The 26451-nt window shown below is 45.9% G+C and overlaps 2 protein-coding genes across 10 annotated transcripts in view; both read left to right on the top strand.

Annotated features, from left to right (window-relative positions):
• The first annotated feature begins 80 nt into the window (after positions 1-80).
• TCTN3 (tectonic family member 3) lies at positions 81-14204 on the top strand. 3 transcript variants are annotated; one of them, XM_065638804.1, is made up of 13 exons: positions 81-492; positions 1083-1204; positions 4155-4285; positions 4614-4722; positions 4793-4911; positions 6016-6051; positions 6439-6513; positions 6615-6740; positions 7775-7870; positions 8144-8241; positions 8845-9007; positions 9759-9896; positions 12165-14204. In XM_065638804.1, exons 1-13 carry the CDS (start codon positions 164-166, stop codon positions 12384-12386), a joined length of 1764 nt encoding a protein of 587 aa, XP_065494876.1. In that variant the 5' UTR covers positions 81-163; the 3' UTR covers positions 12387-14204. The 3 variants fall into 3 exon arrangements, with proteins under 3 accessions (XP_065494876.1, XP_065494877.1, XP_065494878.1); XM_065638805.1 differs by lacking the exon at positions 81-492 and adding an exon at positions 3436-3488 and having other exon boundaries at positions 1122-1204; XM_065638806.1 differs by lacking the exons at positions 81-492; positions 1083-1204 and adding exons at positions 2197-2235; positions 3436-3488.
• An 860-nt stretch (positions 14205-15064) lies between these two features.
• The window catches only part of ALDH18A1 (aldehyde dehydrogenase 18 family member A1), a 35805-nt gene continuing 24418 nt past the window's right edge, over positions 15065-26451 (top strand). For 3 of the 7 annotated variants that reach the window (XM_065638674.1, XM_065638669.1, XM_065638675.1), the window contains exons 1-2: positions 20015-20095; positions 24785-24899. In XM_065638674.1, coding sequence (XP_065494746.1) covers positions 24806-24899 — 94 coding nt within the window. In that variant the 5' untranslated portion in view covers positions 20015-20095; positions 24785-24805. Of the gene's footprint in view, positions 15084-17289; positions 17364-17612; positions 17716-20007; positions 20096-20280; positions 20352-21043; positions 21124-24784; positions 24900-26451 lie in introns of those variants that run through there. The other 4 variants (XM_065638673.1, XM_065638671.1, XM_065638670.1 and 1 more) reach the window with 4 other exon arrangements.

Below are 26451 nucleotides of genomic sequence, written 5' to 3'. Positions count from 1 at the left end.
CGGTAGGGATGGTGACGCCATGTCCGCCCCAGCTCCGGACGGGAGGGACGCGGCTCCTCCCCGCAGGATCCCGCCCCGCAGCTCCTCGGCTGACCCCGAGCGCGTCCGCCGGGCGCCGCCGGAGCGTGCGCCTCTGCGCGTTTCTTGGCGACGAAGCGACGCCATGAGCGGGGCCCGCGCGCTGCTGCTGGCGCTGCTGCTGGCGCTGCTGCCCGGCCCCGGCCCCGCACCGGCAGCCACCGCCGAGCTCGCGACGGGGGCCGCGCACCGGGCCGCTCCTCGAAGCCAGGACGCGGCCTCGGGCCGAGCCGGCGCCCAGGTCTCCGGCGCCCAGCGCCCCGGCGCCGGGCCCCGCCGCAGCCGCCCCGCCGCTCCGCCCCGCCGCCGCCCGCGGGCAGCCCGCGCCGCGCTCCGCCGCCCCGACCGCCACCGGCCGCCCGGCGCCTCCGGCCTGCGCGGCCCCGCCGCGTCCCGCCGCTCCGGCGGCAGCAGGTGAGCGGGGGCCGGGCCGAGAGAGGGACCGGGCACCTGCGGGCACCGCGGTTTGGCCGCCTGCGGTTCGGGGTCACAGCCGATTCCGCGCCCCGGGCCGGGAACGGTTTCCCGCGGGCAGCGCTCACCGGCGCAGGCAAAGCCGAGCCCGGCTCTGCGCGGAGGCGGCCGGCAGCGGGAGTGAGGGAGCCCGGGGGAAAAAGAACTTTAATGCACAACTGAGAGACAGTAAAGCGATTATAGACTGTGAGATGCTCTCAGCAAGCGAGACAGTTTGAGCTGGAAAGCAAAAATCTGCGGGTGGCTCCTGTCTCTGCAGGTTGCAGTTGTGAGGAGGACCAAGAGGAGCTATAACAGATGGACACTGAATTTCTTTACTACTTCCAGAATTTCACAGTGATTTCTGAATATATAAATAGAGACAAGAGAGGCTTTCTGTAATTGATTAGCAATGCAAATTCTGCAATAACTCATGTAAGATGATGAAAAGTAGTACTGTGTTGTCTTGCTGGCATTTGGTAATGTAAGATATGAAGTGATGCAAGAATAGCCTCTTTAACAGTCTGCTGGACGGGCTCTTGTCTTTGCAGGTCTGTGAGCCAAGTGTGTGTAGAGAAATCACTCGTGTTCAGAAGTAACACCCCTTATGCTACTGATATCGTTGCTGTCCCTGGTGGACGTGATTTGCTGTTCTGTGTGCAGCTGGATGACCGTGAGTGACCTTTCTTTCTGCACGTTTAATTCATAGGTTACCTCTGCTTAGGGAATCTCTTTTTTTTTAAACTTAACACGTTATAACTGTTACTAATTATTTGGGCTGTTATAATTCCAGAGAGACCGTAATGAATCAGAGTCCCATCACCAAAGGCAAACAAGAAAAAAGATCATTGCACTCAGTTTAAGGGTAGGGTCTCTCTGCCTAACACAAATCAGCCTTCATCAATTGCTTCTGTATCTGAGATCTCATCGAAAGGATCATCCGTGTCCATATTGACAGCACCAGATTTTTCTGTCCATTTAATATTTGGGCCCTGTATCTATCACACAACCAGGCCCCCTGAACAAGCCCTAGACATTTGATTGCATGTGTACATGAGGTGTAGCACACAACAGAATTCACTGCTCACATGGCATTTTCCTTTTCTGTGCTTGTTGTTGGAAGAACGTCTGCGAAAGACTTTATTTGGGATCACCTGAAGGATGATAAAGTTTTCTGGCAGAAACAGCCTTTTCCCCATTGGCCTACCCCAAGGAAATATAGAAACACATATGTTCTCATTAACTGATTGGGGAAGAAGCCTTTCCAGGGTGGATGGTGACAGGAGCTACCGCTGCCAGAAATACAATCCAGCCTTCTCCAGGGGGCTCTGAACCTCATGAATTACCGTGGCCAGTAACAGAGATTGTGATGCACAAGTTGACTTCACCTCATTGAAACCATTGCTAGCAGATACCAGAGTGGTGTTCAGGTTTTGCTGATACTTCTTTATGATACTTCTGAAAGATGCAGGTTTTACTGCAGGTTTTTACTCCCTCTGCTTGTTACTAATTGCTCTTTCTGCGACTGTCCTCATTCTTTCTTGACTGCAGTACTCTATTTCAGCTGTCTTTTCTGAAGTGTAGAACATCCTTTGCTTTACCCAGTCATCTTTCTTACCTGTTTTTCTGGCTATTGCCATCCTTCAATTGCTTTATTTTTCTACTTTTTCAGACTGTTGTTCTCCATCTGACAGCTGTTCACAGGTCTGGCATTCCTCTAATCTTGATAGCTCATCACACCCAATCTCCTCTTTCTTTGGTGCCCTCTGTGGCCCTTTCTTCCTTTTGCAATTTTTCCCAGCTCTGCCTTTTCGCTGTGTTGTGCTAAGAGTGGAGTTCCACATATGTCTTAAACTAATTTTAGGCTGTATTGATACCAAATGGAGCAGTGTGACTGGTCACCGTGTCCCTAACAGATCTCTCTGATCACGTAGCTGGCTGAGTCAGGCGGCCTTGCTGGTCCAACTGGCAATTAATGCCTTAGGAGACCAGTTCTCAGGCACAGTTGGAAATACTGGATATTTTCAAACTACTTAAAGTACTTTTAAAAGCATTCCCATTTAACATACTAGTTCCTCGAGATACCTGCAAAGACTAGAGAAAAGTTATTAAAATAATCTTGATGCTATTTCCACTTCTAAGAACTAATATGAGTGCATTTTAAAACTACCAGAATTGTTGTCCACAAGCCTGACTCCTGTTTCGTTTTGGTTGTGGTTTTGTTTGTTTCTTTGGTTTGTTTTTTAATTTTGTCTGGTTTCAGATGAACTAAATTGTCTGAAATTCTGTTTTGCCTTTTTCTACAAGATCAAATAGCCTTTAGTAGCTAGAGTTTTTTCTTGAGCAAACTACACTATGAACAAGTTATATTAATATGTCTCTCCTCTGAAAACTTAAAGCAGTTTGAATGTCTGAAGTTTGCTGCAGAAGGCCTTTTCTTCCAGTTTTCAAGTATATTTTGCATCATGTAATGTTGTTACACTGCATTAGCAGGTATTCAGCTTCAATAATGGAAGCATACATAAAGAATTGCCTTCCAAAGAAAAGGTTGTGAGTAGCACAACTACCAATGTTTTCTTTTCCAGTCTAATGACTGTACCGTCAAGTGAACAATAAGAAAGCTGCTCTGTGCACCTGTTTTTGTGAACCTTGTAGGAGCTTAATACTCCTTTGGTCTTTGTCTCCTTGAAAGATTCAATTGACTGATTGACTAATGATATATTCAGATATAAAAACCCTTTTATTTTCTGCTTGCTGCTCTGTACATCTGAGAATCTGCTCTGCCCTCGAACAGCAGAATTACACTGAGACCTTAAGTTCGGGTTTTTTTGGTTTGTTTGTTTGATTGTTTTTTTCTCCCCCAAACCTACCAGACTACCTGAATTCTTTTTGGTACTACTATAGGTGAGGATACTGCCACTCACTCCTGTTGGTGTGATCTGTAGTCCTCGAACTCTGTAAGACATTTTATTTTGATGTATTAAAAAGTTTATTGTTTGAACAAGTCCATTAGGGTGAGTCTATATAGTATGTTCTTAATAATTTGCCATTTTATGACTTAGTGTTTTAGCAGTAATAATTTAATATATTAAAGCACTGTAGTTGTACCGAATACCACTGGGTCAGGAGGGCATCACCGTGGGATACCCATAGAAAGTCTGTGTGTTTTGTTTGGTTTTTTTTTAAGAATGCCTATTCCCTATTTGTGTGTACCACCCTTAATTATTTTGAATCTATTTAATGTTACTTTTAGTGAACTCGCACATTGGTAGTGTTTTGTCATTGAAATGTCATGTGTGTCTAATTTGGGCATCCTACAATAATTAGAGCACATATTAAGATAGTTGACTTAAGCAGTTTTCATGCTTTTTCTAAACTCACATTTGTGTATTGATACCTATCTCCAATGAAACAGTGCAAACTGAATATCATCTTGTTCATATCTCATATTAGCCTATTAGTAGTGTTCCTATGCATTAATTAATATAAGGTACTATCTAGCTTATCATTACTAAAGTTGTTCCTTTTAAAAATATTGGTACAATATTTACTTTTTCCTAGATCTGTCTTTTCTAGAAATTTGATATCGGTGGATTTTTTTTTTTCTGTTTTTTACCCTTTAGCAAAGCTGAACTATTTCCAACAGCCACAGGATATTAAAGAATCTGATTTTGTGAAGTTTTTAGAGAAGTACGGCAGACACTCTTTCTTAGCATCATCGCAAGTCCAGCCGTCATTCTCTGCCTTTTACCGGGTGAGTTGAAAGAAAACAGCAATCTGTTTGCAGATACGTTTTTACTAAAGCTGTCTGTAATGAGATCTAACGAGACCAGATTGAAAGATTCTTATTCTTCTACCTATAATCCATTTTATCTCTCTGCTCTTTTCATTCCTTGTTGTGTGAAAAGTTTCTGATTAGTTTTCTTGTGTTTAAAAATTAGAACAACCCTTTAGGCGAAACTGGGTGTACACTAAGGAGAAGTATAAATTTGCTTCTGTGCCCTGATGCTGTCATCACCTTGCACTTGGCCTTGGCATTCCACAGTCACTTTGTTTGTGATTTCTCCAAATTGTCTTTTCAGGCTGGTGATCCTATCCTGATCTGCTTTGATTCATCATCTGTACTGAGCACGCTCAGACAGCCAGTAAAAATGGGAGCCAGTGGACTTTGTGTTGATGGAAATCCTGCTGGTTAGTAGAGGGGGAAGAATTTCTTGGGGTGGTTTATGTCTGTTTTATCCATTGTCATGTCTTAACTCAGGCTTCCTGGACAGTAAAAGCACGAGCTGTACTCGGATTTTTGCCAACTTGAGCAAGAGCTGCGTTACTGACCCAGCCCTGGATGCTGCCTCCTACTACCGTGACTTCTCTGTGCTGAAGGTGCGTGTCACATTTCTTCCTTTTGCTCAACATCGTATTTGCTTGACTTTCCATTCCAATTTCAGCTATCTGGAAAACTAAAGATCATCTGGTGTGTCATCCCTGATCTCCCGATTGTTAAGGCCTTCTTGCCGGAAATCCTGTTAAAACCGGCTTGGTCAGTGATAATTCCTCAATTCAAACTACTTTCCAGGAAATTTCAGTTATTAGCAAATTCTTAATGTATTTAATAGGTACTTCATTAGTACTCATAGTCTTAATGGTTTAACTAGAACTCTCATTTTAAAGACTGTTTATGAAAGTGTTACTATCCATTCCATGACTTGCTCAACCAAGCAACGTGCACATTCTTAGTAAAGAATGAGGATTTGTTTTACGCAATATGTTATCTCTAAAACCACACTGAAGGCCACTTATCAATATTAGCTTTATTTACATTCATAGATTGAATTCCCTATCAATTCTCCATTATTTGTCCTGACAATAGTTTCAAAATAACCAGTTTATTGTTCTGGGTTCATCATGTTGGTCTTACTGGATGCTAACATGAAAATACCTCCTCTCTCCTCCTAGAGTTCTCTGGTGTTCCAAGATAAAACGGCAGTGTAAATATTAACACCTTATTAAGGCTAATGGCTCAGTTTACCCTTCTATTGGAAATCTAAATCTACGCAGCTGTAATAAAGTCTTCTACTGATGAAATTTAACTCGTGTTTTCTGGCCTTTCTTTGTCACTGTGCCCAAAATTTAATTTTTTCTCAAATGGCAGCAGATGTAATTACTTGCTTCCAGAAGGGGGAGCTCCAGGAATGGATCAAAGATGCTGATGTTTTAAAGTACCTGCATTCTGCGGGTCATTAGCAGAGCCAAAAATAAAATGTGTCTTCTGATGTTCTAAAAGTGCCCTCTGTGGATCATGTGTGTGATTTATATGTGTGGTTTCACAAATTGATTACAAGTTTTACGCATCTGGAATAAAACAAGTTTTTGTCAATATAATATGTAGGCTCTATTTAGTGATAGTTTCATGACTTCAGGCACTTGCAAACCTAGAGAACTGGTTGGGTTTTTGGTGTTGTATGTTGGTCTGTTTGTTTTTCCCAGGTCCCAGTTAATGACGCCATCGTGCAGTCCATGAAGGTAATGAAAATAATTTCTGCTTCTGAAATAAAACATCCCTGAAATCTTAGGCATTCATAGTAATACCCATGGGTTGGGAACTTCGGAGGATGGGAATGTTCTGTGTCTGAGACAAATTTTTTGGACCAAAGTGTGACATTATAGAAAAAAAATTAGGGATATAAGGAAAGATGTATTTCTAAACTAATGGGCATAGATAGTGCTGGAGTCAGGGAGGTAGCTTGTTTTCATAGAAAAAAATGGGCATCTGTAGCAGGGTGATGTACCCACAGATCACAGCTACAGCAGGAGGTAAATCTGACTTGGGTAGAAAAGCAGTGGAAAAGAGTGAGAAAGGCATAGTCCTTTTAAACAACTGCTAATTGCTAATGTGCTCACTATCTCCAGGTAAAGGTCACCGCGGTGGCAGCACCTGGAGTGCCCCACATGAAGGACAACACATGTCACAATGTTGTTTCTGAGGTATCTGAATCTTCTTTCGTTTGGGCAGCTCAACATTAGCTTAAAGTCATGGCCCTGTTACCTGACCCTGCCTCTGATCCTTCTCTGAACTGGACTTCCAGGTGATCTATGAGATAGAATTCAGTGGCACACGTGGGATCCGGAGCGTTTCTGTGCGGTTCAAAGTCGGCAGCGTCTCTGGGAGCTCGGGATCCGCTCTGCAGCAGCGCTTCACTTTGCGCTTCTGGGTCAGTGTCCCCGCTCTCCTGGGCTCTTGCCAAGTCTGTTGCCTGTAGTTTGTGACCCGGTTTTGTGCAGATGAGATGTGGAAAGATTAGAGCAGTGTCGCTGTGGTGTGGTAGTACCACAACCCTGGGACGCGGCTGGTCATCAAAGGAAGGAGGGGACACTGCTCTGGTCTCAAATAAACCATATTAGTAGAAAAATTCAAGCTCAGTGCAAGCATGCAGTCTTGCATGGCTCAAGCTTGAAGGGCGTGATTATTTTTATCGATTTTTGTTGTTGTTGTTGTTTTTTTTATTTGCTTTGGGGGTTTTTTTTGGTGGGGGGAGAAAGGGAGATGATGCCATCAGGGTCACCAGCACAGTGTTGTGAAGGAAGGGTTGGAGCTGTGCTGTATCCGAGGCATTCAGTGTTTGCAAACAAAGTTTCTAAATTTATTCCAGGTGCTTATTTAACTTGGCCTGTGCAGCAGGGAAAAAAGGGTTACTTTGGAGGAGGTGGAAATCTGGGAAATAGTAACGTGTGTTGGAGTTCATATAAACCTTGTCCCATAGAGGCAACGTAACGTGGGATAAGTAGTGACCTCAGGGGCTGATAAGTGTGCAGTGCAACCTTGCTGAGGTTGTCCTCAGAGGTTCTCCCCATAAAACAGCTTAGAAGTGGAAACTGCCACTCAGAATCGGGGTCAAGGCAGGGTTTGTTCTGCTGGTCATCTGTAGAACTGCCCTGTATGTTCACTTGCTTTGGGACAAATGCTGAGCAACAGGAATTTGTTGTCACAAGAACTGTCCTGGTAGCATCCACATTTCAGGGCACTGACATTTAGTTTTTACCTCCTGGAGCGCAGATGATATTGCCAGGTAAGAAAGAGGATTTGGAAACAAATAATGGATGTATAGTAGTGCATAATATTTGGTCATTCAAAAAATGGGTTACATTTAAGTTTTTGAGAATGTGAATTTGATCTTCTGAGAAGAATGGATCTTACCAGTGTTAATGTTTTCCTCTTCCTTTCTTTCCTTCCTTTGCCTCTTCGTAGACCAGGACTCTTTCTCATACGTTGCCTAGAAGTGGAAACCCCGGCTACGTCCCTGGAGCACCACTGCTGACTGCAAACAGTGGTGCCACGCAGCACGTATCCTTTTTCTGCCGTCAAGTTTAATTTATCACTGGGTGTACTGACTGCTGGTACTCTACTGTCTGGACTTCTGAGATTGTACCTTTACCTGTGAGGACGTACCTCAGTATTACATTGCAGCCATCAGCAGGCCTTTTGGTCACAACCGAATTACAGTCCTGCGGTGGGGATAAAGAGGAATGTGGGGAGGGAGGGTTGTTAAATACAAGCTGAGTGTCCAATATTGTCTGTTTATGCTTTCGTTTGGCTTCTTGACATGCAGCCTGTCAGATGAGCGTTTTACAGAGTGAAGGTGATGGAAGTTGCTCACAGTTGCTCAGACACACAGTACAATTTGGAAGAAATATGAGGACAGGCTGCAAGCTCAGGTGACAACACACTCTGCAGTCGCCCCTCCTGGCACGTTTGGGAGGCGTGCACTGACTTAGCGTATTTTTCATAGTCTCACATGCTGCTGTGGAGCTTGGGTCCTTCCTGAGGTCACCAATGGGTCTCTACAGGTCTTTCATATACCGCTAACAGGACTTGGATATCAGAGAGGGTGGACTTCTAGAACGATCTGAACATTGTGAAGGTTTTCCGCAACATGTTGACACTGCAGTCTGGCAACACATTGGACAAGAGTGGAATTTTTATTTGAGGAGTGAAGTATAATGCAACCTCAGTGATTGTGTTGATGATTTGGATCATTCTTTTGTTGGTGACAGGGCAGGCATATGGCCACTGATGTGATAAGATGACTGGACAGCTGTCAGTTTTCCTTACCACATGTGACCCTCCCGTGTTCTTCTTCTCCCTTCTCATTGCAGAGAGCATTGAAACTGTATCCATTTAATATCACTACTTTGTGGTGATTCTGTTGACTCATTACAAGAGCAGAAGTAATACGCTTTCTGAACGGAGGATGTTGATAGTGGTTTTTCCCTGTCCAGGAGATCACTTTGTCAAAGTTGTTATTTTCTCATTTCCAGCCTATCCCCAACACTGGAAGAAAATAACTGTAGTCACATCCAGCAGCAGTTACACAAAGCTCTTCAGGGGGTGGACGGAGCAGACCTCGCTATAACTGGCAGTGCTCATTCCAGCCAGGCAGAGGAGTGGACGCCCATTCTGATTCAGAACTGCAGTGTGCAGGTAATCTGAATGCAAAACCACCAGCTGTGAACATTTTTCCTTTCTTATCTTCATACTGCCTTGGGGAAGCATGGACATGGGGGAAAAAAAAAAGAACCAGCTTGTTTACCTGGGCTTATTTTCTTTGTGTGATGATCCACTGATTCTCGGGGGTCTTAAAGCGTGTAAGCAGTAACTCATATTATGGTTCGCAGCATTAGGATACTCACTAAAAAAAAAAATCTTGACATTTAATATCTCTTGAATCCTGTGCCTGCTATTTAAATGGGCAAAAGGAGTTTAATAGTGAATCCAGTCATGATTACCTAGCTTTCTGATAGCCTTCTAGAACTAAAACTACCTGATTAATTCCTATTAATTTGATGCTTTTATTATTGTTGTCCTTTCTGATTTTCCAGTTTCTAGCAATATTTATATGTTACCTAATACAGGTAAAAGTTTGCGATCCAAGTACTTACGGAGGAAATTCTATTTTAATAATTATTAATCTGTTGGGAGATGGCCTAATAGAATGCAAAATCCAAGTGGTAGAGCTGAGATAAATTCCGTTTGGAAATGAGATGACAATGAAATGGATAGATACAGCTCTGAAATGGGTGGTTGACCTGACCAGAAGTTATGGGGTTAGCGCTGAAATGACTGATTCAGGTTCTGTCGCCTATGCTGAAAAAAAATTAGACTTTGATGATAATGGTCCTTTTTCACATTTAAAATACTATGTTAAGGTGTTTGAGGTATATTTTGTTTTCAGGCTGTGAATTGTACTTCCTGTTGCATGGTGCCTGTGACCCTGGAGATACAGATATTGTGGACTAAGGTTGGCCTCCTGTCCAACCCACAAGCTCAGATACTGGGTGCACGATACCTTTATCAGTGCCAGCCTCTGAAGGTATGGAATCTAAACCCGCTTGGGATTCACAGACTATTTAAGAACTAAGGAATCAAATGATCTTGGTATTACTGAGTTGAGTTTAGCAGTGATCTGGCTGCAGTGGCAAGAGTTTGTATTTAACAGCTCCATAGAGGAAGGTGGTTTTATGGTCTTACCAGTACTGTCCTCGAACAGTCATACAACTGGAAAAGGTGCCTTCTTTCCAACCCCAAACCATCTTCTGCCACTTAAGGACTCAAACTTTATATCCAGCATAATTAAAAGTTTAAAGTTGTAGTTACAAATGTTCAGTAACTACATGTTTATCTAGTTGTCTCTTAAAACCTTGATATGGAGTGTGAGTTGATATATATTTCGCGGACTCCATAGCATGCTGCTAATCTGTGCAATAAGATGTTTCTGTTCCTCTGAGGGTTCTGAAATCACCAACAGGTAGCTAATGCTGATGGCAGCAGATTTGAAGAACTAGCAGGAGAGGTCGTAAGCCAGAAAGCAGGTTTCTAAGAGAAGATTACACGATGGAAAGATTCAAGGTCAGGTTGGACAGGGCTCTGAGCAACCTGATCTAGTTGAGGATGTCCCTGTGTGCTGGAGGGGGTTTAGACTAGATGAGCTTTAAGGGTCCCTTCCAGCCCAAACTGTTCTGTGATTCTATGATGTTGGCAGGAAAGCGGAGCTAACGTGTCCACAGACGAGAATTAAGTCTTTTTCTAGCGTGTCAGTGAACCCCATTTCGGTGCAAGGCTTGATTCCTGACACAACAGCCGGTCAGATAGCACATTCATTTCAAGGCTTATAGTTCTCTGCAAGGGCTTTAGGGGAAGCAGCTGACACCTGCCCATGGCGCTCCCGTGTGACAGGCAAGTGTCTGATCTGCTACCACTCTGTGAACTTCAGACTCAGTCTAAATGAGGTTTTACATCACTTGTTTGGATGTGTCTCACGGTACCTCTTCATCCTCCCTTCTTGCAATGTACATGAAAAGAACATGGCAGAAAATGTTCACCTCGTAAAATATGTTGTAGCGGCCCTGGAACGGGGGTGCTCAGTGGCCCAGGCTCAGAGGCCACCTCTGGGCAGCAGAGCTGGGCTGGGGAATGGACCCAGCTGAGGAGGCTCATGCTGATGCTCTCGGGGTTGGGGCTGGTGCAGGTGGATATAAGGGCCCTGCTCATGACGCATCTTTGCAGACCCCGATAGAACCATGTATTGCAGTAGGACTCTGCCCGATGCATTGTTCATTACATTTTTCTTTTATATTTGAGCACAAAAGTGTTATTAATTTGCCTTGAGAGCTACCACAAAAATTCCCCAACAGGAGTCTCAGTATTTTTCTCTTAAAAATAATTAACTCTGTCTTGGAGCTTTTTCGAATGCTTCCCGCACAACTTTGCTCTAAAGGCAATCTTCCAAATTGTTTCCAGGGAAGGAATGAGGTGGTGGTTTCACAGACTGGCAACCAGTGCAAGCACAGAAGGGATGCTGCCAGTGGAGTCCCTTTCTTGAGGTCAGCGTGCAGAGCTGGGAGGCCAGGGCAGGCAGTGAGGTCGCTCTTTCGGCAGCAGCATGGTCCTAAATCAGCCCAGGCTCACCGTGAAACTCCGCATAGCTCAAGGAGCGGGCCTATTCATTGTCTTACAGCATTCTGCTGAAACAGAAAGGAACTGAGGCCTTAGAAGTTCAGTGCCCTGTTCCATCTTTACCACTTGACCTACCAATCTGCCTCCTTTCTGAAACATCCTACAATGTGAGAAATAAATTCATTGTGGCATCAAGTCCCTGCTTTATTTTATTGGCATTTTCTTGAAAGGATCAAATCTTGTGGCAGTCCTGTCTGCTTCTGGCAGCAATCACCTGTTCAAAGGGCCAGGTGATCTTGTCTTACAGAAAAAGTACAATTTTATAAAAAATAAAGCCAGCTTTGCCTCTCTTCTTATTACCAACTAGCTGATGTGTCTTTCCTCTGAGTAGAAGGCTTGCTCTAGCAGAGCTGGAGTCACTGCTTCCATTCTGGACATCTATAACATATGATGCATGGTAGCTGCTGATCTTTCCTGAGACCTGTGCCCTCCGTTTACTGGAGAAGTATCGATTTTGGGAAAGAGGAGTTACTCTACTAAAAATATATATCTGCAACACTTAACTCCTACCATCCTAAAGGCATTTGGCTTGCCAGTCACCTACAGTGGGTCTCCATTAGCATCGAGGAGAGATGTATCTTTTGTATTAAGCTTGCTAAACTCTGTGCTTTCCTTCTTGTCGCAGTTCCTAAGCACAAGCACGGTACCTTTGGCGGTTGTTGTTACCTTCACGGACATGACGGAATGGCCAGAGCCCCCACGAGGTCAGCCGCAAGTGCACTGGAAACTCCCATTCGACATCTTTTTCCCATTCAAGGTGGCAATGAATTTTGAAAGAAGTTACAGAGGTGATCTGGCTGCCTGTTTTTTCTTGATTCTAATAGTGTCTAGTATTCTCTGCTTTTGAAAAGTCAAAGAGATAGGGCCTGTCAGCAAATCGATACATTCAGAAAATGATGCAGATCATAGACTTTTCTCCTCAGGTTCTTATACTGTGCCTGTGATACCGATGTGCCTTCTGTTCTTGGATTGAGCTGCATAACTAGTTTCTGTACTGTGTCCTCTCACGCCCCTGTTCTCCATATGCACCATCTGCAAACCTCACTGTAGTGAAACACTTGAGAGGTGGAGGGATCCAGAGAAATCACATTATTGAAGAACAAGGAGGAGGACGTTAAAGTGAACATTTCATGTTCCTAGGAACCAAGAGTGCTTTCTAAACCAAGTTCAGTCCAAGCGTTTTGGAGCTGCATTCGGTCATCTTTCTGTTGGAGAAGGACCTGATTTTTCTATGTGGAACTAACCGAACATTTAAAATAGAGGAGCCCCCCCAGGTGGCCCGAGTTACTATTTTATGAGTAGACATGTCTGCCAGTCACCTTGAACCTGTCCTTGTTACATGATAACTGTGCCTCTGTGACAGGTTTTGACTCTTTCTTTTCTGTCTCTTCAAATACAGATACTCAATTGAAATTTGTGTTTTAATCACTGTTTACATTAACAATAGTGTTACACAAAGCAAAGTAATTGTAAATGTCTCGTTCTCTGAAATATAATTGAATTTTAGTTGTTTGTCAAGACAGCTTTCTTCCTGATGTTTTTCTTTCTCGAATAAGCAGACCTGAATATGTTTTTTCCTACATAAGAAACGTTCTCTTGTGGCTCCAGATAGGAACTGGGCTGATCATGATAGTCACTGAAACTCTAGGTGGCACAACAGAGAGATTTGTGAACAGTCCTAAAGAAAAAAATCAATTTTTTTAGGAAGAATTTGTAGATGTACTATGAGACTGAAGCTTACTGTGGTACTTTACTTCTGGTTCAGTCTCTGGGACCAGAATGTAAGTTTATTGGTTTTGAAGTTGAAGGTGATCTGATTATCAAGCCTGCCGCACTGCGTCACGCAGGCTGAGGAAATCTGCTCCATCATTCCTTGGAGTTGTTGGATGACAGTATATTTTTCTAGAAAATGATTTATTATCTTAAATTCTTCACATGATGGAAAAATCTGCCCCATCTAATGTCAAGTATGCCAATAGAATCAATGATGGGCAAGAAAATCAGAGAAATTTGGCGTACCTTTAACAAAACCGGTTGCCTTCGTGCTGTGCATAGCAACTGTTGCTCTTCCTCATTACAAACTTAAACAGAAGAGTGCAAAACTAAAAAACTTGTAATTGGTCAGGATATCAAAGGAGATAACCTGAATAAAACAAACCCACGACATGCAGATTATGAGGTAACTTCACATATTTACCTTGCTGATTGTTTGCATTGTTTATTAGCTTGGAAAGAATTACATGCATGTGTCTGCTGCTGCTGCTGGCTGTGGGGCAGCCCATGACAGCGGGTCTGAACTCACGGGCTGTCACTGGCGGTACCAGGAGAGCAGCGAGCTGTGATTCCAGTTAGACCTGGCTGCTCAGCTGTGCCTGTAATATGTTTGCAAAGCTTTTAGCAAAACACATTTGTAGCATATATCACATGTCCTCTCATGCTCCTAATTTGTAGAATCCAGAAAATTAATTTAGAGGTGACAGTAACTGAATTGAACAGAGGGTTAATTAGAGAAACTTGCCAGATGTCACATTGTCAAGTGTGTCAGGATATGGCTTGAATTAAAAGGATCTGGCATCTCTGTTTCCCACGTTATTGAGATAATTCGATTAGGTGAGTACAGAGATTCTTTTTATCCTATGAGCTACAAATACATGTAAGTGCTATAAGAATGCATTATGTTACTATTGTAGTTCTCTACCGTATCCCTAATGTCCAACACGTCGTATTTTCTAGCACACATTTGGCTCCTGTGACATTTCCTTATTGCAGGAAACAGAGCTGGAAAGAGCCTTGTCCATAGTCTGGCTCAGCCTGATGTCAGGCACGTTCAGTTACAACCATGCCAAACCCCATGGACGGGGGTCACGGGTGGAACAAAAATGTCACTTCCCGCGGCCGCAGCGCGAAGGGGACACGCGGGGGGGGCAGCGCGGGTACGAACCCAACCCCTCCCGCTCTGCTCGGAGCCGGAGCGCGACACAAGCCCCTGGCGGCCCCTGTTGCGATCGCGGCCGGTTGTACCGGAACGCTCCTCCTGCCGCTGCCCTGCGGGCCCGGTGCCCGGAGCACCCGCCCGGAACGCCCCCCCGACCGCCCACCCCCCTCCCGCGGGGCGCGGGCTCGAGCTCACGTGCGCCGCGCTGCCGGGCGGGTGAGTGAGCGGCGCCGTGCCGGGGGCGCTGCCGGGCGGGTGAGTGAGCGGCGCCGTGCCGGGGGCGCTGCCGGGCGGGTGAGTGAGCGGCGCCGTGCCGGGGGCGCTGCCGGGCGGGTGAGTGAGCGCTGCCGTGCCGGGGGCGCTGCCGGGCGGGTGAGTGAGCGGCGCCGGGCCGGGGCGCTGCCGGGCCGGGGGCGCTGCCGTGCCGGGGCGCTGCCGGGCGGGTGAGTGAGCGGCGCCGTGCCGGGGGCGCTGCCGGGCCGGGGGCGCTGCCGTGCCGGGGCGCTGCCGGGCGGGTGAGTGAGCGCTGCCGTGCCGGGGGCGCTGCCGGGCGGGTGAGTGAGCGGCGCCGTGCCGGGGGCGCTGCCGTGCCGGGGCGCTGCCGGGCGGGTGAGTGAGCGGCGCCGTGCCGGGGCGCTGCCGTGCCGGGGCGCTGCCGGGCGGGTGAGTGAGCGGCGCCGTGCCGGGGCGCTGCCGTGCCGGGGCGCTGTCGGGCGGGTGAGTGAGGGGAGCCGTGCCGGGGCGCTGCCGTGCCCGGGGCGCTGCCGTGCCGCCGCACCTGGCTTCCCTGGGCGCTCCCCGCGGCCGCACTGCTGGCGAGCAGCCTCGGGCCGCCATCCCGAGCTGTGTCCGGCTCTGGGGAGCAGCCAGGGCTGCGCCCGTGGAGTCGCGGCGACGCCCGGCAGAGGGCCCGCGCGTTTGTCGGTGCTGCCGCCTCGGGAGCCCCCGGGCCGGGCCGGCGCGGCCGCCCCGGGCTGAGCGCGGAGCTCGCGGTGCGGCCGGCCCGGGGCTGAGCCGCCGTCCCGCAGCGAGTGGGAGCGGCTCCTGCCGCTTCCCCGCCTGCGACCGGCGCACCGGGAGCGGCCGTGCTGTTGCTCGCAGCAGAGGAACGAGGACTCTGTGGGGAGAAAAAAAAAAAGTGAGCTGTGCCTTAGAACTGCAGAGGTGCTGCCCGCACCTGGACGCTCCCGGTTCTTTTTGTCCTCGCGAGCTTTGCAGGGCCTTGCAGACCTCGGTTCACATTTTCTGGAGGCTGCAGCGGTCGCTGCTGCCCGGAGTTACCGGCAGCATGGAACTGCGGTTCGGACCCCTGCAAGCACTGGACTGATAGGAGCTGCACTGGCCTCATTGCAGCTGTGTGAGAGCAGAGCTGTCACCCCGCTGAGATTTCTTTTTCCTTGCTCGTCTCTTGTATCTACTTACAAGATTTCCTCATGTTCTAAGAAAATATTTAAACCCTCCTGACACTTGCGTGACACACTAAAGTTATTACCTAGGTTTTGACCTAACTCTTGGTGATAAACCTGTTGTTCGCTTAGTGTTTCTTCACGGGAGATATGACAGGGCCGGATTAGAGGTTTTTTTAGGAAACCTGATAGCTCTCTGAAGTAATAAGACTATAGATAAATGAGACTTAATGAGCAAAGCTTGCATGGTTTTCCAAAGCCCTTAGGCAAGTGGCTCTGCACCATGATGTCAAGAACAGTTTTATTTTCTTAAATGAAAGAAATTAAAATGCTTTAACAAATGATTATACCTGTGCTGACTCTATACCCAAAAAAATGATGGATACTTTGAAGTATTTACCTTGAAAAACCACAGAGACAGGTCTCACTATGACATGAGCCAGCTCTTTAAGCACCCTTGGATTAATCCTATCAGGCCCCATCGACTTGTAGAGATCAAGCTGGAGCAGAAAATCTCACATGTATTGCAGATTGATTGGGAGTTTATTGTCCTGGCAGCCATGGTTTTCTAGCCCAGAGTTATGGGGGCCCCCAAGTTCATCATCGATGTTGAAGACTGAGGTGAGAAAGCATTAAATGTCTCAGCTTTGTCTATGTCCCTGTTCATGAGGTGACCATGCTCATCAGGTAATGAGCCAATGTTATTTCTGGCTTGCCTTTTCCCATTAACATATTGAAAAGCGCCCTTTTTATTGTGTCTCGCAGTACTGGCCAGCTTCAACTCTAGTTGAGCTTCGGCCACACAAATTTCTTCGCTGTAGTGGCGAGCAGACTTCTCTTCATTCTATCCTTGCATTTCCCTGGCTATAGTTTCTTCTGGATATGAAGAAGTGTCCAGGTACTTAATTTGCGTGTTATTGCTTAGTGACACTGTTGTCACGCTACTAACCATAGCTATTACAAAATTTTTATTCAGTCTCCATCATTTTTCCTGAATAATCTTTAGCACTTGTACAACCTTGATTTGATAGCTGTGGGGAAACTGGAACAGAACTGAGATGCCAGTTCTGTCATCTTCATTCTTAACAGCTGGTGGAACCTGATGTTCTGCTGCTCAGTGTTGAAAACAGGTGGTAGAATAAAGTAGCCGGATTTGATCCAGGCAAGAGCAGAGAGTGATGTGAGGAGGAGGGAAATGCCTGAAAGATGCGAACTAACCTTATCTTGAGGTTTCTTAGTGAGGACTAGTGTTTGATTAAATTAACCTGTGTTCTCACATTCCTCACTTAGTAATCTTGATTAAAGCATCTACTCTGTGTGACTTTTTTTTTTTTTTTATTAGATGGGGAGAAAAAAAAAAGTCTTTGAATGAAGATACACCTGTGTTTGTTGCAATTGTGTCCAGGACTGAAGGTGGACTGTAGCATGTCTGTCTACACAGATTGTTAATACCATCATGATGGTTTCATGCTTTTTCTCAAAGGTGGAACTCTCTTTAAGATTACTCAATGTGTTCGCTACCCTTAACTATCTGAAACCACTGTTTTCCATTGCTCACTTCCTACTGTGCTTGCTCTACACTGAGGTAAATAACTGCTGACCAGGCAGGAAATCCAGGATTCCTTGCCACTAACAAGCATGCTTCCATAAAAACTCCTGGTTCCATGTGGGAAATGAAAGTACCGATTTAGTTTGTATTAATTTTCTCTTACCAATTCTTCCTCTATTTCAGTGACTGAAAAAGAAAAGCAGTATCTGCAGGGGTTGAGGAAAACCTGTTGCTTTTTATTTGGAAGCGCAGTTGAAAGAAGTGGCATGTGCTAAAAATTGGCCAGGTGAGCATAAAATGAGGGCATTCCTGTTTCTTGTTAGCTGTTTAAAAATCAAAATGAAGGCTTGGCTTCACAAAAAAATCAGCTGCTGGCATAATATTTTAAATCACTGTTCTTTTTTGTGAGTGTGTGACCAACATTCTGGTGTTGGTGTTGTCTTTATTCTGCAATTATACATGTCAGGTTTATCTTTGCTAATAGTTGGAGTGGTAAGGAGGGAACAGCAGGGCTCATGCGCATTATGAAGATTAAAACAAATTCCAGTTCTCACAAAGTGATCTCCAGATAGCCTTCTATCAAAGTGATGGCCTTATACTTATTTTGAGTCTTTTGGGGATTGGTTTGTTTTCCCTTGTGTGGAGATAGTGAAATCTTACTGTCAGATAATTGTGAATTGATTCTTCTATTAATTATTGAGAAACTGGGGGTTTTGCAAGTGTCTTGAACCCTACCCCTACCACTTGAATATTCACTTTTCATGAGGTTTTCTGTACAGTTGTGAGACTTTCAGAGAAGATTGTTTCCTGATCCCAGAAGGTGATATGTTTAAGATTTAAAAACAAAACAAAGCCAAACCACAAAATAAACAATCCCCCAAACAAACAAATATCATACAAAAGAAACAAAAAACCCAAATAATGTCTTGTAACAACATGAGAATTAGGGCTGTTGGAATTTGTTTGAATAGGAAATTTTGTTTCCAATAGGAAAATAGGAATATTACCATTTACAGTGGTAAAATAGGTATGGACAGAAGGCAGTATAACTAGTATCTGAGTTGAACTGAGGAACTACTATGAATTTTGTAGTGTCTTTGAAGATGAGAAACTGTAGATTTATGGTTACTACTAACTGCAGTGATAAGAGTGCTTGCAGAGGATAGCAAATTGGGTGGGAGCATTGATGTGCTGGAGGGTGGGATGGCCATACAGAGGGATCTGGATCGGTGGGCTGAGGCCAGTTGCCCGAGGTTCAACAAGGCCAAGTGCCGGGTCCTGCACTTGGGTCACAACAGTCCCACAAACACTCCAGGTTGGGGAAGAGCGGCTGGAAGGTGCCCGGCGGAAAAGGCCCTGGGGGTGTTGGTGACAGTGGCTGAACACGACCCAGCGTGTGCCCAGCTGGCCAAGAGGCCATGGGATCCTGGCTGGTACCAGCACTGGTGTGGCCAGCGGGCCCAGGGCGGTGACCGTCCTGTGCTGGGCACTGGGGAGGAAAAACCGTGAACCCTGGGGGCGGTTCTGGGCCCCTCACGCCAAGAAAGGCCTTGAGGTGCTGGAGCGAGTGGAGAGAAGGGAACGGAGCTGGTGAGGGGCTGGAGCACAAGGGTGATGGGAGCGGCTGAGGGAGCTGGGGGTTCAGCTGAGAACAGGAGCTGAGGGGAGACCTTCTGATCTCTGACCTGCCTGAAAGGAGCTTGGAGCCAGGGGGGTCGGGCTCTGCTCCCCAGGAACAAGCGCCAGGACCAGAGGAAACAGCCTCAAGTTGCGCCAGGGGAGGCTGAGGTTGGATCTGGGGAACAATTTCTTCCCCAAAGGGCTGTGGGGCATTGGAACAGGCTGCCCAGGGCAGTGCTGGAGTCACCATCCCTGGAGGGGCTGGACAGACGTGTGGGTGTGGTGCTTAGGGACGTGGGTTAGTGGTGGACTTGGCAGTGCTGGGTTTGTGATTGGGCTCGATGATCTTAAAGGTCTTTTCCAACCTAGGTGGCTCTATGATTATGTTAATTTAGAAAGAAATGCAAATGGGATATTTGAAGAGCCAAGGCAGCGATCATTCCCTTGTGGAGGGGTTTGGGCTGCAGAAGAGAAAAAAAGGAGGTAAAGCTGCTCTCAGGAGTTTGGCTGCGCATCCTTTTCACCAGCTGCCTGCATCAGAATGCGACCATCTGAGAACAGGGAGAATCAAGGTCAAGGGAAGCTGGCTGGGCAGCCTGTGCTGCGGGCAGGGCTGTCTGGACTAGTCTGGGACTAGACAGAAAACAGTTGTTAATGCTACAGCTTGTAAAGCCCTGGATTTTGTGCTGCAACGTGGAGCAGAATTACATCATGTGCTGGGGCCGCAGGCCGGGAAGGTGTGCGCACTGGTGGGAGGGATGGAGCCGGCGTGGCGGGGTCACACCCGCCGCGGTTGGTTCTCGGCCCGCTCGCCGCGGTGATGTGGCGGCGGCTGCCGGCGGGCGGGGATTGGCTGCGCGGCGGCTGCCGGCGGGCGGGGATTGGCTGCGCGGCGGCTGCCGGCGGGCGGGGATTGGCTGCGCGGCGGCCCCGCCAGGCGCCAGCGCGGCCCCGGCTCCCCAGCGCGGCCCCGGCTCCCCAGCGCGGCCCCGGGCTCCTGCCGGTGCTGGTTCTCCGGGAAGGCACGGTTTCAGCCGGAGGGTCAGGTACGGAAATGCTGGTGGCTCTCGGTGCTCTGGCAGGGGGCGGTGCCGGCGGTGGCTGCGCGGTGGGGGATGTGTCCGTGTTGTGAAGCCCAACTCCCGCCTGTGCCGGCGCCGCCCCCGCGCGGCCCCGCTCAGCTCCCGTTCCGGGCCCGGCAGCGGCTCCGGTCCTGTCCCGCGGCTGTGCGGCCCGGCCTGTGCTGCTTAACGTGCTGAGGGACAGGCTGTAGCAGATCGGAACGATTCCGAGCTTCCGCAGGTGCTCGCTTCGAGATACTGGGGTTGAAATGCTGAGAAGGTCTCAGGCCGGCCAGTGAGGGGCTGATTCCACTGTCCTGCTGGAGCGTGTTCTTGGTAGAGAATTGCTGATACATGTTGTTTTGAACTGCCTGATCCCTGTGTGTATAACTTCTGTAGAACATGGGCAAGCATATTAGTGATCTGTTCTAAAGGCAATTTAGTCAAAGCTTTATTTTAGTCAGTTCTTGTGAGCGACCTTCCCTCTGGGAAAGTTTCTTGGTTTTCAGTTTACATTAAGAACCGCAGATTTTTTTTTTCTTAAAGTTTTGGTTGGTAACGTAACAAAGCTGTATAAATAACAAAACTGCCTGAATATTTCAGAGGAGTTATTTGTGCTATGTTATAAACTTAATTGGAATTTTGTGCATTTCCTTGGAACTCGATTTATCTCTGCTTAATTGCTTAAATGTATCATAGAATCATAGAATGGTTTGGGTTTGAGGGCCCTTCCCAGCGCCCTCAGTGCCCCCCCTGCCATGGGCAGGGACATCTGCACCAGCTCGGGTTGCTCAGAGCCCCGTCCAGCCTGGCCTGGGATGTCTCCAGGGATGGTTCATCCACCACCTCTCTGGGCAGCCTGTTCCAATGCTTCACCACCCCCATGGGGAAGAATTTCTTCCTTGTATCTAATCTAAATCTCCCCTCTTTCAGTTTAAAGCCATTACCCCTTGTCCTGTCGCTACATCCCCTTGTAAAAAGTCCTTCTCCAATGAAATTCTACAGTTAAAATTGTAAGTACTAACTTTAATTATTTAGGTTATTATTTAGTCTCTTTTCCCTATTTGTTTACAAACTTGGATTTTTTTTTTTGGTATCGTTATGGCAAAATGGATCTCTCAATTTCTATTTTGTTAAGGGTTTTAGTCTGCTGATCAAAATTTACACTTCAAGAGTGTGTACTTATGTAGTGTTACTAAAATTTATAGTAACTGTTATCTCTTATCAAAGGTCTCAAAAACTTGCTGAATGAAAAAAATACTAACAGAGCATTCCCAAAAAGGATTTAGAACACATGCATCCTTAAAAAACAATGGAGCCATATGAAGCTAAAAGTCTTCCAGATTAGGTTTTATAATGAAATTATAATATTAAAGTAGGTATAAGAGTAATCAGCCTAATCAAATTCCGTTGTTATAAAATTGTGCGATACCTGAGCTGGAAACTATTAACTGTAACTGCATATTATGTATGCATAATGTGAACACTTAAACAGATAGACCTTAGAAGTTGGAAGTAATGGTATGCATATTAGCATTTGGAAGTGCTGCTTCCTAGCTAGCCTATGAGATTATTTTTCTGCAGCTGTTTCCATTCTTTCACATACAGAGAGCTAAGCCAGGTGCACTGAAGGAGCAGTTTCTCTGGACCTGGGTTTTTGACGATCAGAAATTAATTCCTAAAGAGCCTCGAAGTGCCACTGTGCAATCGCTGAGTTGGGGAGGTCAGACCCGCCCCCCCGGTCTCTGTCCAGGCCCTGGCACGTCAGCAGGTGACAACCAGGCTTTAAATTCAGCTGAAAATGGGTAAAAAGCTCACTATTAAAGTTTGACAGTGCTCAAGAGGTGTAGTACAGTATAGTTCTTGCTATAGGAGTTTGGTTTCCAGATTTTTTTTTTCACGTGTGGAATGTCCTAACACTTAGTTGAGATATTGGTCTTTCATGTATAAAACTGTGAAAAAAGTTTATTTAGTTTTATTTTATCAACTCACCACAAATAGTTGTGGACATCCCATGGGCCTGCAGCCAAGAGGCTGAAAAATCAGTGTTATAGATTGTTGTAGTTATAGGCACCAGTTTCAGGATTTGAGAGCTCTGGTTGCTTGAGAAGGTGACAAGCCTCTTTACACTGGTCTGGAGCAGAGTCTAAATGTATTGTGCTACTTAACAGCTGTTGAGAAGATAATAAATTAATGAAAACTAGCCAATGGTATTGCTTTCTTTGAGCAATAATGTAAGGATAACTTTTATTATTTAAAGAGATAATGGGAGAATGATATTTTTAAAGTCAGGTTTGGAGACTAGTTTGGTAATGAGAAAAAAAAATTCTTAAGTTGATGCTAGAGTTTTGGAGAAATACCTGAATAATGCGTTTTGCTTTTCATTTTATTGCTCTCTCCCCTCCAAGTAAGGAAGAAGCTTTCGTTTATTTATTTATATGAGGCACCTTTTATTGGTTTGTTACTGAAAAGCAGAACCATTCCAGCTATGAAAATGGTGAGAATGAGAGGGGAATGGGAACCAAGGATTGAAATTAACTTTAAATCCTTGATTGAGTGAGAGGAGAGGAGAGAAAGGAGTTGTTCTGCAGCCTCAGACTAGCCTGAAAGCAAGCTCGTAATTCACAGCGTGCCCTGTGCTCCGTGTGTGCTTTCTGGCAGCATCATCCCATTTCACATTTCTCTTTTTTATTGTCTTGGTGTCTGCTGCTGCTGCTTTAAAATTTCCATTTCTGTCTTCTTGTTAACACGATCACTTTGCTTTTTCTCACAAGCTAGTTCAAAAATGTTCTATTTCTTTCTAATCTTTTGCTTTAAAAGACCCGCGCTGCCTGCACCTCCTCACCCCTCTCTGCTCGCCCCCAGCGGGTCATCTCTGGCAGGGGGAGCCAGGACACCATCTGCCCGAAGGACAAGGCTGCTCGTAGTGAGTGGTTGTCTGGCAGATCAGCAGGGAACGGCACAGCTGGATCCAGCTGTGGGGTCTGCAGTGACAGTGCAACACCAGGTGGAGTTTATCACTGTAGTGGGAGTTGATGGGCGGACAGGAGAGGCTGTAACAGATGTCTGGGGTGAGACCTCTGGTGCAGTGCCTGGTTCTGTTCCCTGAGGTACACGGTCTGTGACGGGAGCTGATGAGGAACAGGCAGTTCCACTCAGGATGGCTGTGGTGGAAGGGATTGTGGATAAAGGACTTGCTGTTTGCCAGGTCACGTTGTTAGGAACTGCTGGACTTTGAGCATCCCTCTGAGATGCAACCGAGATCCTGCTGGAAAAGTGGTGGTAGACAGTAGATGCTGGAGTGAACTTCAAGGTGGAGGGGTCAAACAGCCAAACATATGAACAAAGAGAATTGCTGTGCCCTGCAGAGGCAGGTGTGTGAAGTGCCTGGTGAGGGTTCAGGGAAGGAATGTCTCCTTGGGACTGTTCACCAGCTCCTCTGAGCTTGCCCAGTTGTGAGAAGAAAACTTGGACTGAGTCCTTTGCCTCATCCTGGCAGTGGTCAGGGCTGCCATTTCACATGAAATGCAGAGCTGGAGGGACACTGCAGATTAATATTGTTAAAATGCCATGCTATGTAATCTTTCGTAGACAAAACAGGAGAACCATTGTCTGTGGGTGCCTGCCTGGTCTTATGTAGAGGTATGTATTTTGGTAAGAATTATAATGAGGTATAGTAACAATACACTGATGCAGGGTAATGAGGCATCTTCAAGTGTTGATATACACATATGGTGGAACCGCCAGGTGCTCTAACTGTTCGTGTTTGTCACAGCAGTCTGCCCATGCAGCACCTGCGAGTTCTGCTGCTTTGCGGTACCTTCTCTGGACCACAGCTCCTGCAGCGTTGTTTGCTCAGTTCCAGTGGTGCAGAGGGATGTATTGAACACGAGTAAAGGAAGCAAAATTTTGTAAAAGGGGAAGGAGAGGTTTAATGGCTTAAGCACTGTTTGGGAGAACTGGATTCTTGTTGATCTCCTTTGTTTCCTTTGTGATACCAGATGCATCACTTCAATCAGACCTGTCATGGGAAATTGCTAATTGTGTATCCCTTGTTTGTTGGGTACTTGCTGTAGTGGATTTGGAGTTAGAAGAATCCTGAGCGTTTACAAGTTCAGTGAAGGGAAACTAATGCCAAATACCTTGAAAATTGGTGTCCCTGCTTGTAATCATGGTTAACACCTTGTCATTTGGTAGCACTCAGGGAAAAGTGAGTCAGCATATCTTCTGTATTGAATAGCGCTGAGATTCATGAGTACTAGATACTCTGTTGTGGAGTGTACAAATAAGACTGGATGATACAACCACTCTACATTTTAATTTTTTTTTTTTTCCCAGGCTTCTCTGTGGAAAAAGTTCTGACTTTCCTCCATTGTAGGTACACTCGCTAATAGTATTTTCCCTTCTTGGGGAATCATGTTTTGTTCTTGCTCTTTAATAATAGCCTTCTGCCAGCAGGTCAGGAACAGGGGCCTTCAGTTCTTCCAAGCTGCAGCCTGAGAATTCCGCAAAATGGAGAGAGTGGGCTGTCTGTCTCTTATACAAGGCAATTGTGTTAAGAATGTACAGGACACAGGGGAGTTGGGGGAGCAGGTGCGTGAAGAGAGAAATACAGATGGAAATTTACTGATATTTAACCGGTTTCCCCCCTCCTCCTTTCCTTTTAACTTACAGGTTTGCAGAAGGCATCTCAAAATGTTGTGTCGCGCTGCTCTGAGCCCTCTTGTCCGTTCCCCTGGATGGTGCTTTGTGTTACCGCCACATGCCATCGCAGCCATTTCCCGTTCATGTATGTATGACAGAAAGCACACATTTCTGAATGTGTTGGTCAGTGTGTCTGGGCATGCCTACCCTCTTTCGTTTGTTGAACGGAAAATCACCTCATTAACATAATTCAAAATTTACAGCCTCTAGAGTGAGCTGCAGTTAAAGCTCTATTAATGTTACTTTCTCTCTTAACTCAATAATGTTCAGGTGGATGTCTGAGAAGGTGTATTTGTATTTGTTCTGACATGCATTTCAAGAAAAAAAAAATCAGTTGTGAAAGTACTGCTACTGTAAAAATTATTTATTTTGACCTCCTACATTCCTGGAAATTTTCTGATTATGCCTGCTCCCCCATCCGTATTTTCAGCCAATGGATGTCTTGAGTAAAGCAAGGTGTGAAGCTCAAATTTATTCACGTTAGTTAAAAGTGGAAAAATGCTTGCAGGAAACCTGAGTGTAAATACATAGGTGCCCTGTAAATAGTTGTTCCCTGAAAACCTAACTTGAGGGAACCATTCACTGTCTGGTTGATTAGTGGTCTGAAATAGAGAAGGCAAGGACAGGCAGTCTTTATTAGATCCAGCGATTAACTGTTTACCATTGCATTCAAGATTAACTTTTCATTGGTCTGTATGTTAACAGTTCTCTTTTGTTGATATTTATATGAATTAATAAATGTTGAAATCTTGAAAATGCTAAACTTTTTTTTTTTTTCTGAGCTATAGCTCTGACTTCTCTCTTTTTTTTTTGATGTACTGGTATTTTTGAGACTGCAAAAGAGTTGACCTGGTTTAATGCAGTTTTAGAATAATAATACAAGAACTAAATGGAGTATATGGAAATGTGGTTTCAGATTGTTTTTCAAGTAATATGGCTTATCCACATTATATTAATTATCCAGTTGACACACTTGGACTGCAGGTATTCTTATCTGCACAGCTCCTTCTTCAGACACAATTCACAGTGGCTCTGCAGAACTTCATGTTAAGTATGTTGGGAGTGATTTCCATGCACCCTAATTCCTTCAGCTTAACTTTGGGACTTCATGTGTTCGGGTCCACCTCTTTGTCAATGAGAAAGGATCCAGACTGTTCCTTGTGATTGTACCTTAATAGTCACTATTGTCTTAAGTCTGCTGTGCAGATGGTGGTCTTACTGTCCTTTGCAGGCATTTCAAAAGCAAAGATTTTGCTGAGAAATGTTCCCTAGCTCATTGGCTTGGGCAAAGTGCCAGCCCTATGTGTCTTTTATTACCTGAGTAATGCTGTGACTGTCTCCCTGCAACGCCTGTTTGTCCCATAGGAAGGTGACTTCCAGCACGTGTGTCCGTCATCCCCCTTCTGCTGCCCCTGTTGAGCAATGTGCAAAAATACCTGACTTAAAGATGATGTAAAAGCTGTGTTTCTTTTCTGTGCTAACAGTCAAGCTTTCTGTGCTACTACAGACAAGAAAACTCTCTTGCTGTATCTAATGAGGCAAGGCAAAGGAGATTGTTTTTAAAACTAGTACATTTACTTCTGATGTGAGCTGCATGGGCTCTTTTGCAGTGTCCTTCAGTTTGATCCCTTAGAGCA

The sequence above is a fragment of the Caloenas nicobarica genome, chromosome 7 (genome assembly GCF_036013445.1).
Source record: "Caloenas nicobarica isolate bCalNic1 chromosome 7, bCalNic1.hap1, whole genome shotgun sequence".
Lineage (NCBI taxonomy): Eukaryota > Metazoa > Chordata > Aves > Columbiformes > Columbidae > Caloenas > Caloenas nicobarica.
The sequence above is the reverse complement of the archived record's forward strand: the minus strand, read 5'-3'. Positions and strand labels throughout refer to the sequence as shown.

Excerpts from the sequence above, each read along its gene's own strand:
- TCTN3 (XM_065638804.1), top strand. The coding sequence starts at position 164 with ATGAGCGGGGCCCGCGCGCTGCTGCTGGCGCTGCTGCTGGCGCTGCTG. Across the intron at positions 4,912-6,015 it reads GTGACTTCTCTGTGCTGAAG|GTCCCAGTTAATGACGCCAT; the intron begins GTGCGTGTCACA and ends TGTTTTTCCCAG. Across the intron at positions 9,008-9,758 it reads TTCAGAACTGCAGTGTGCAG|GCTGTGAATTGTACTTCCTG; the intron begins GTAATCTGAATG and ends TTTTGTTTTCAG.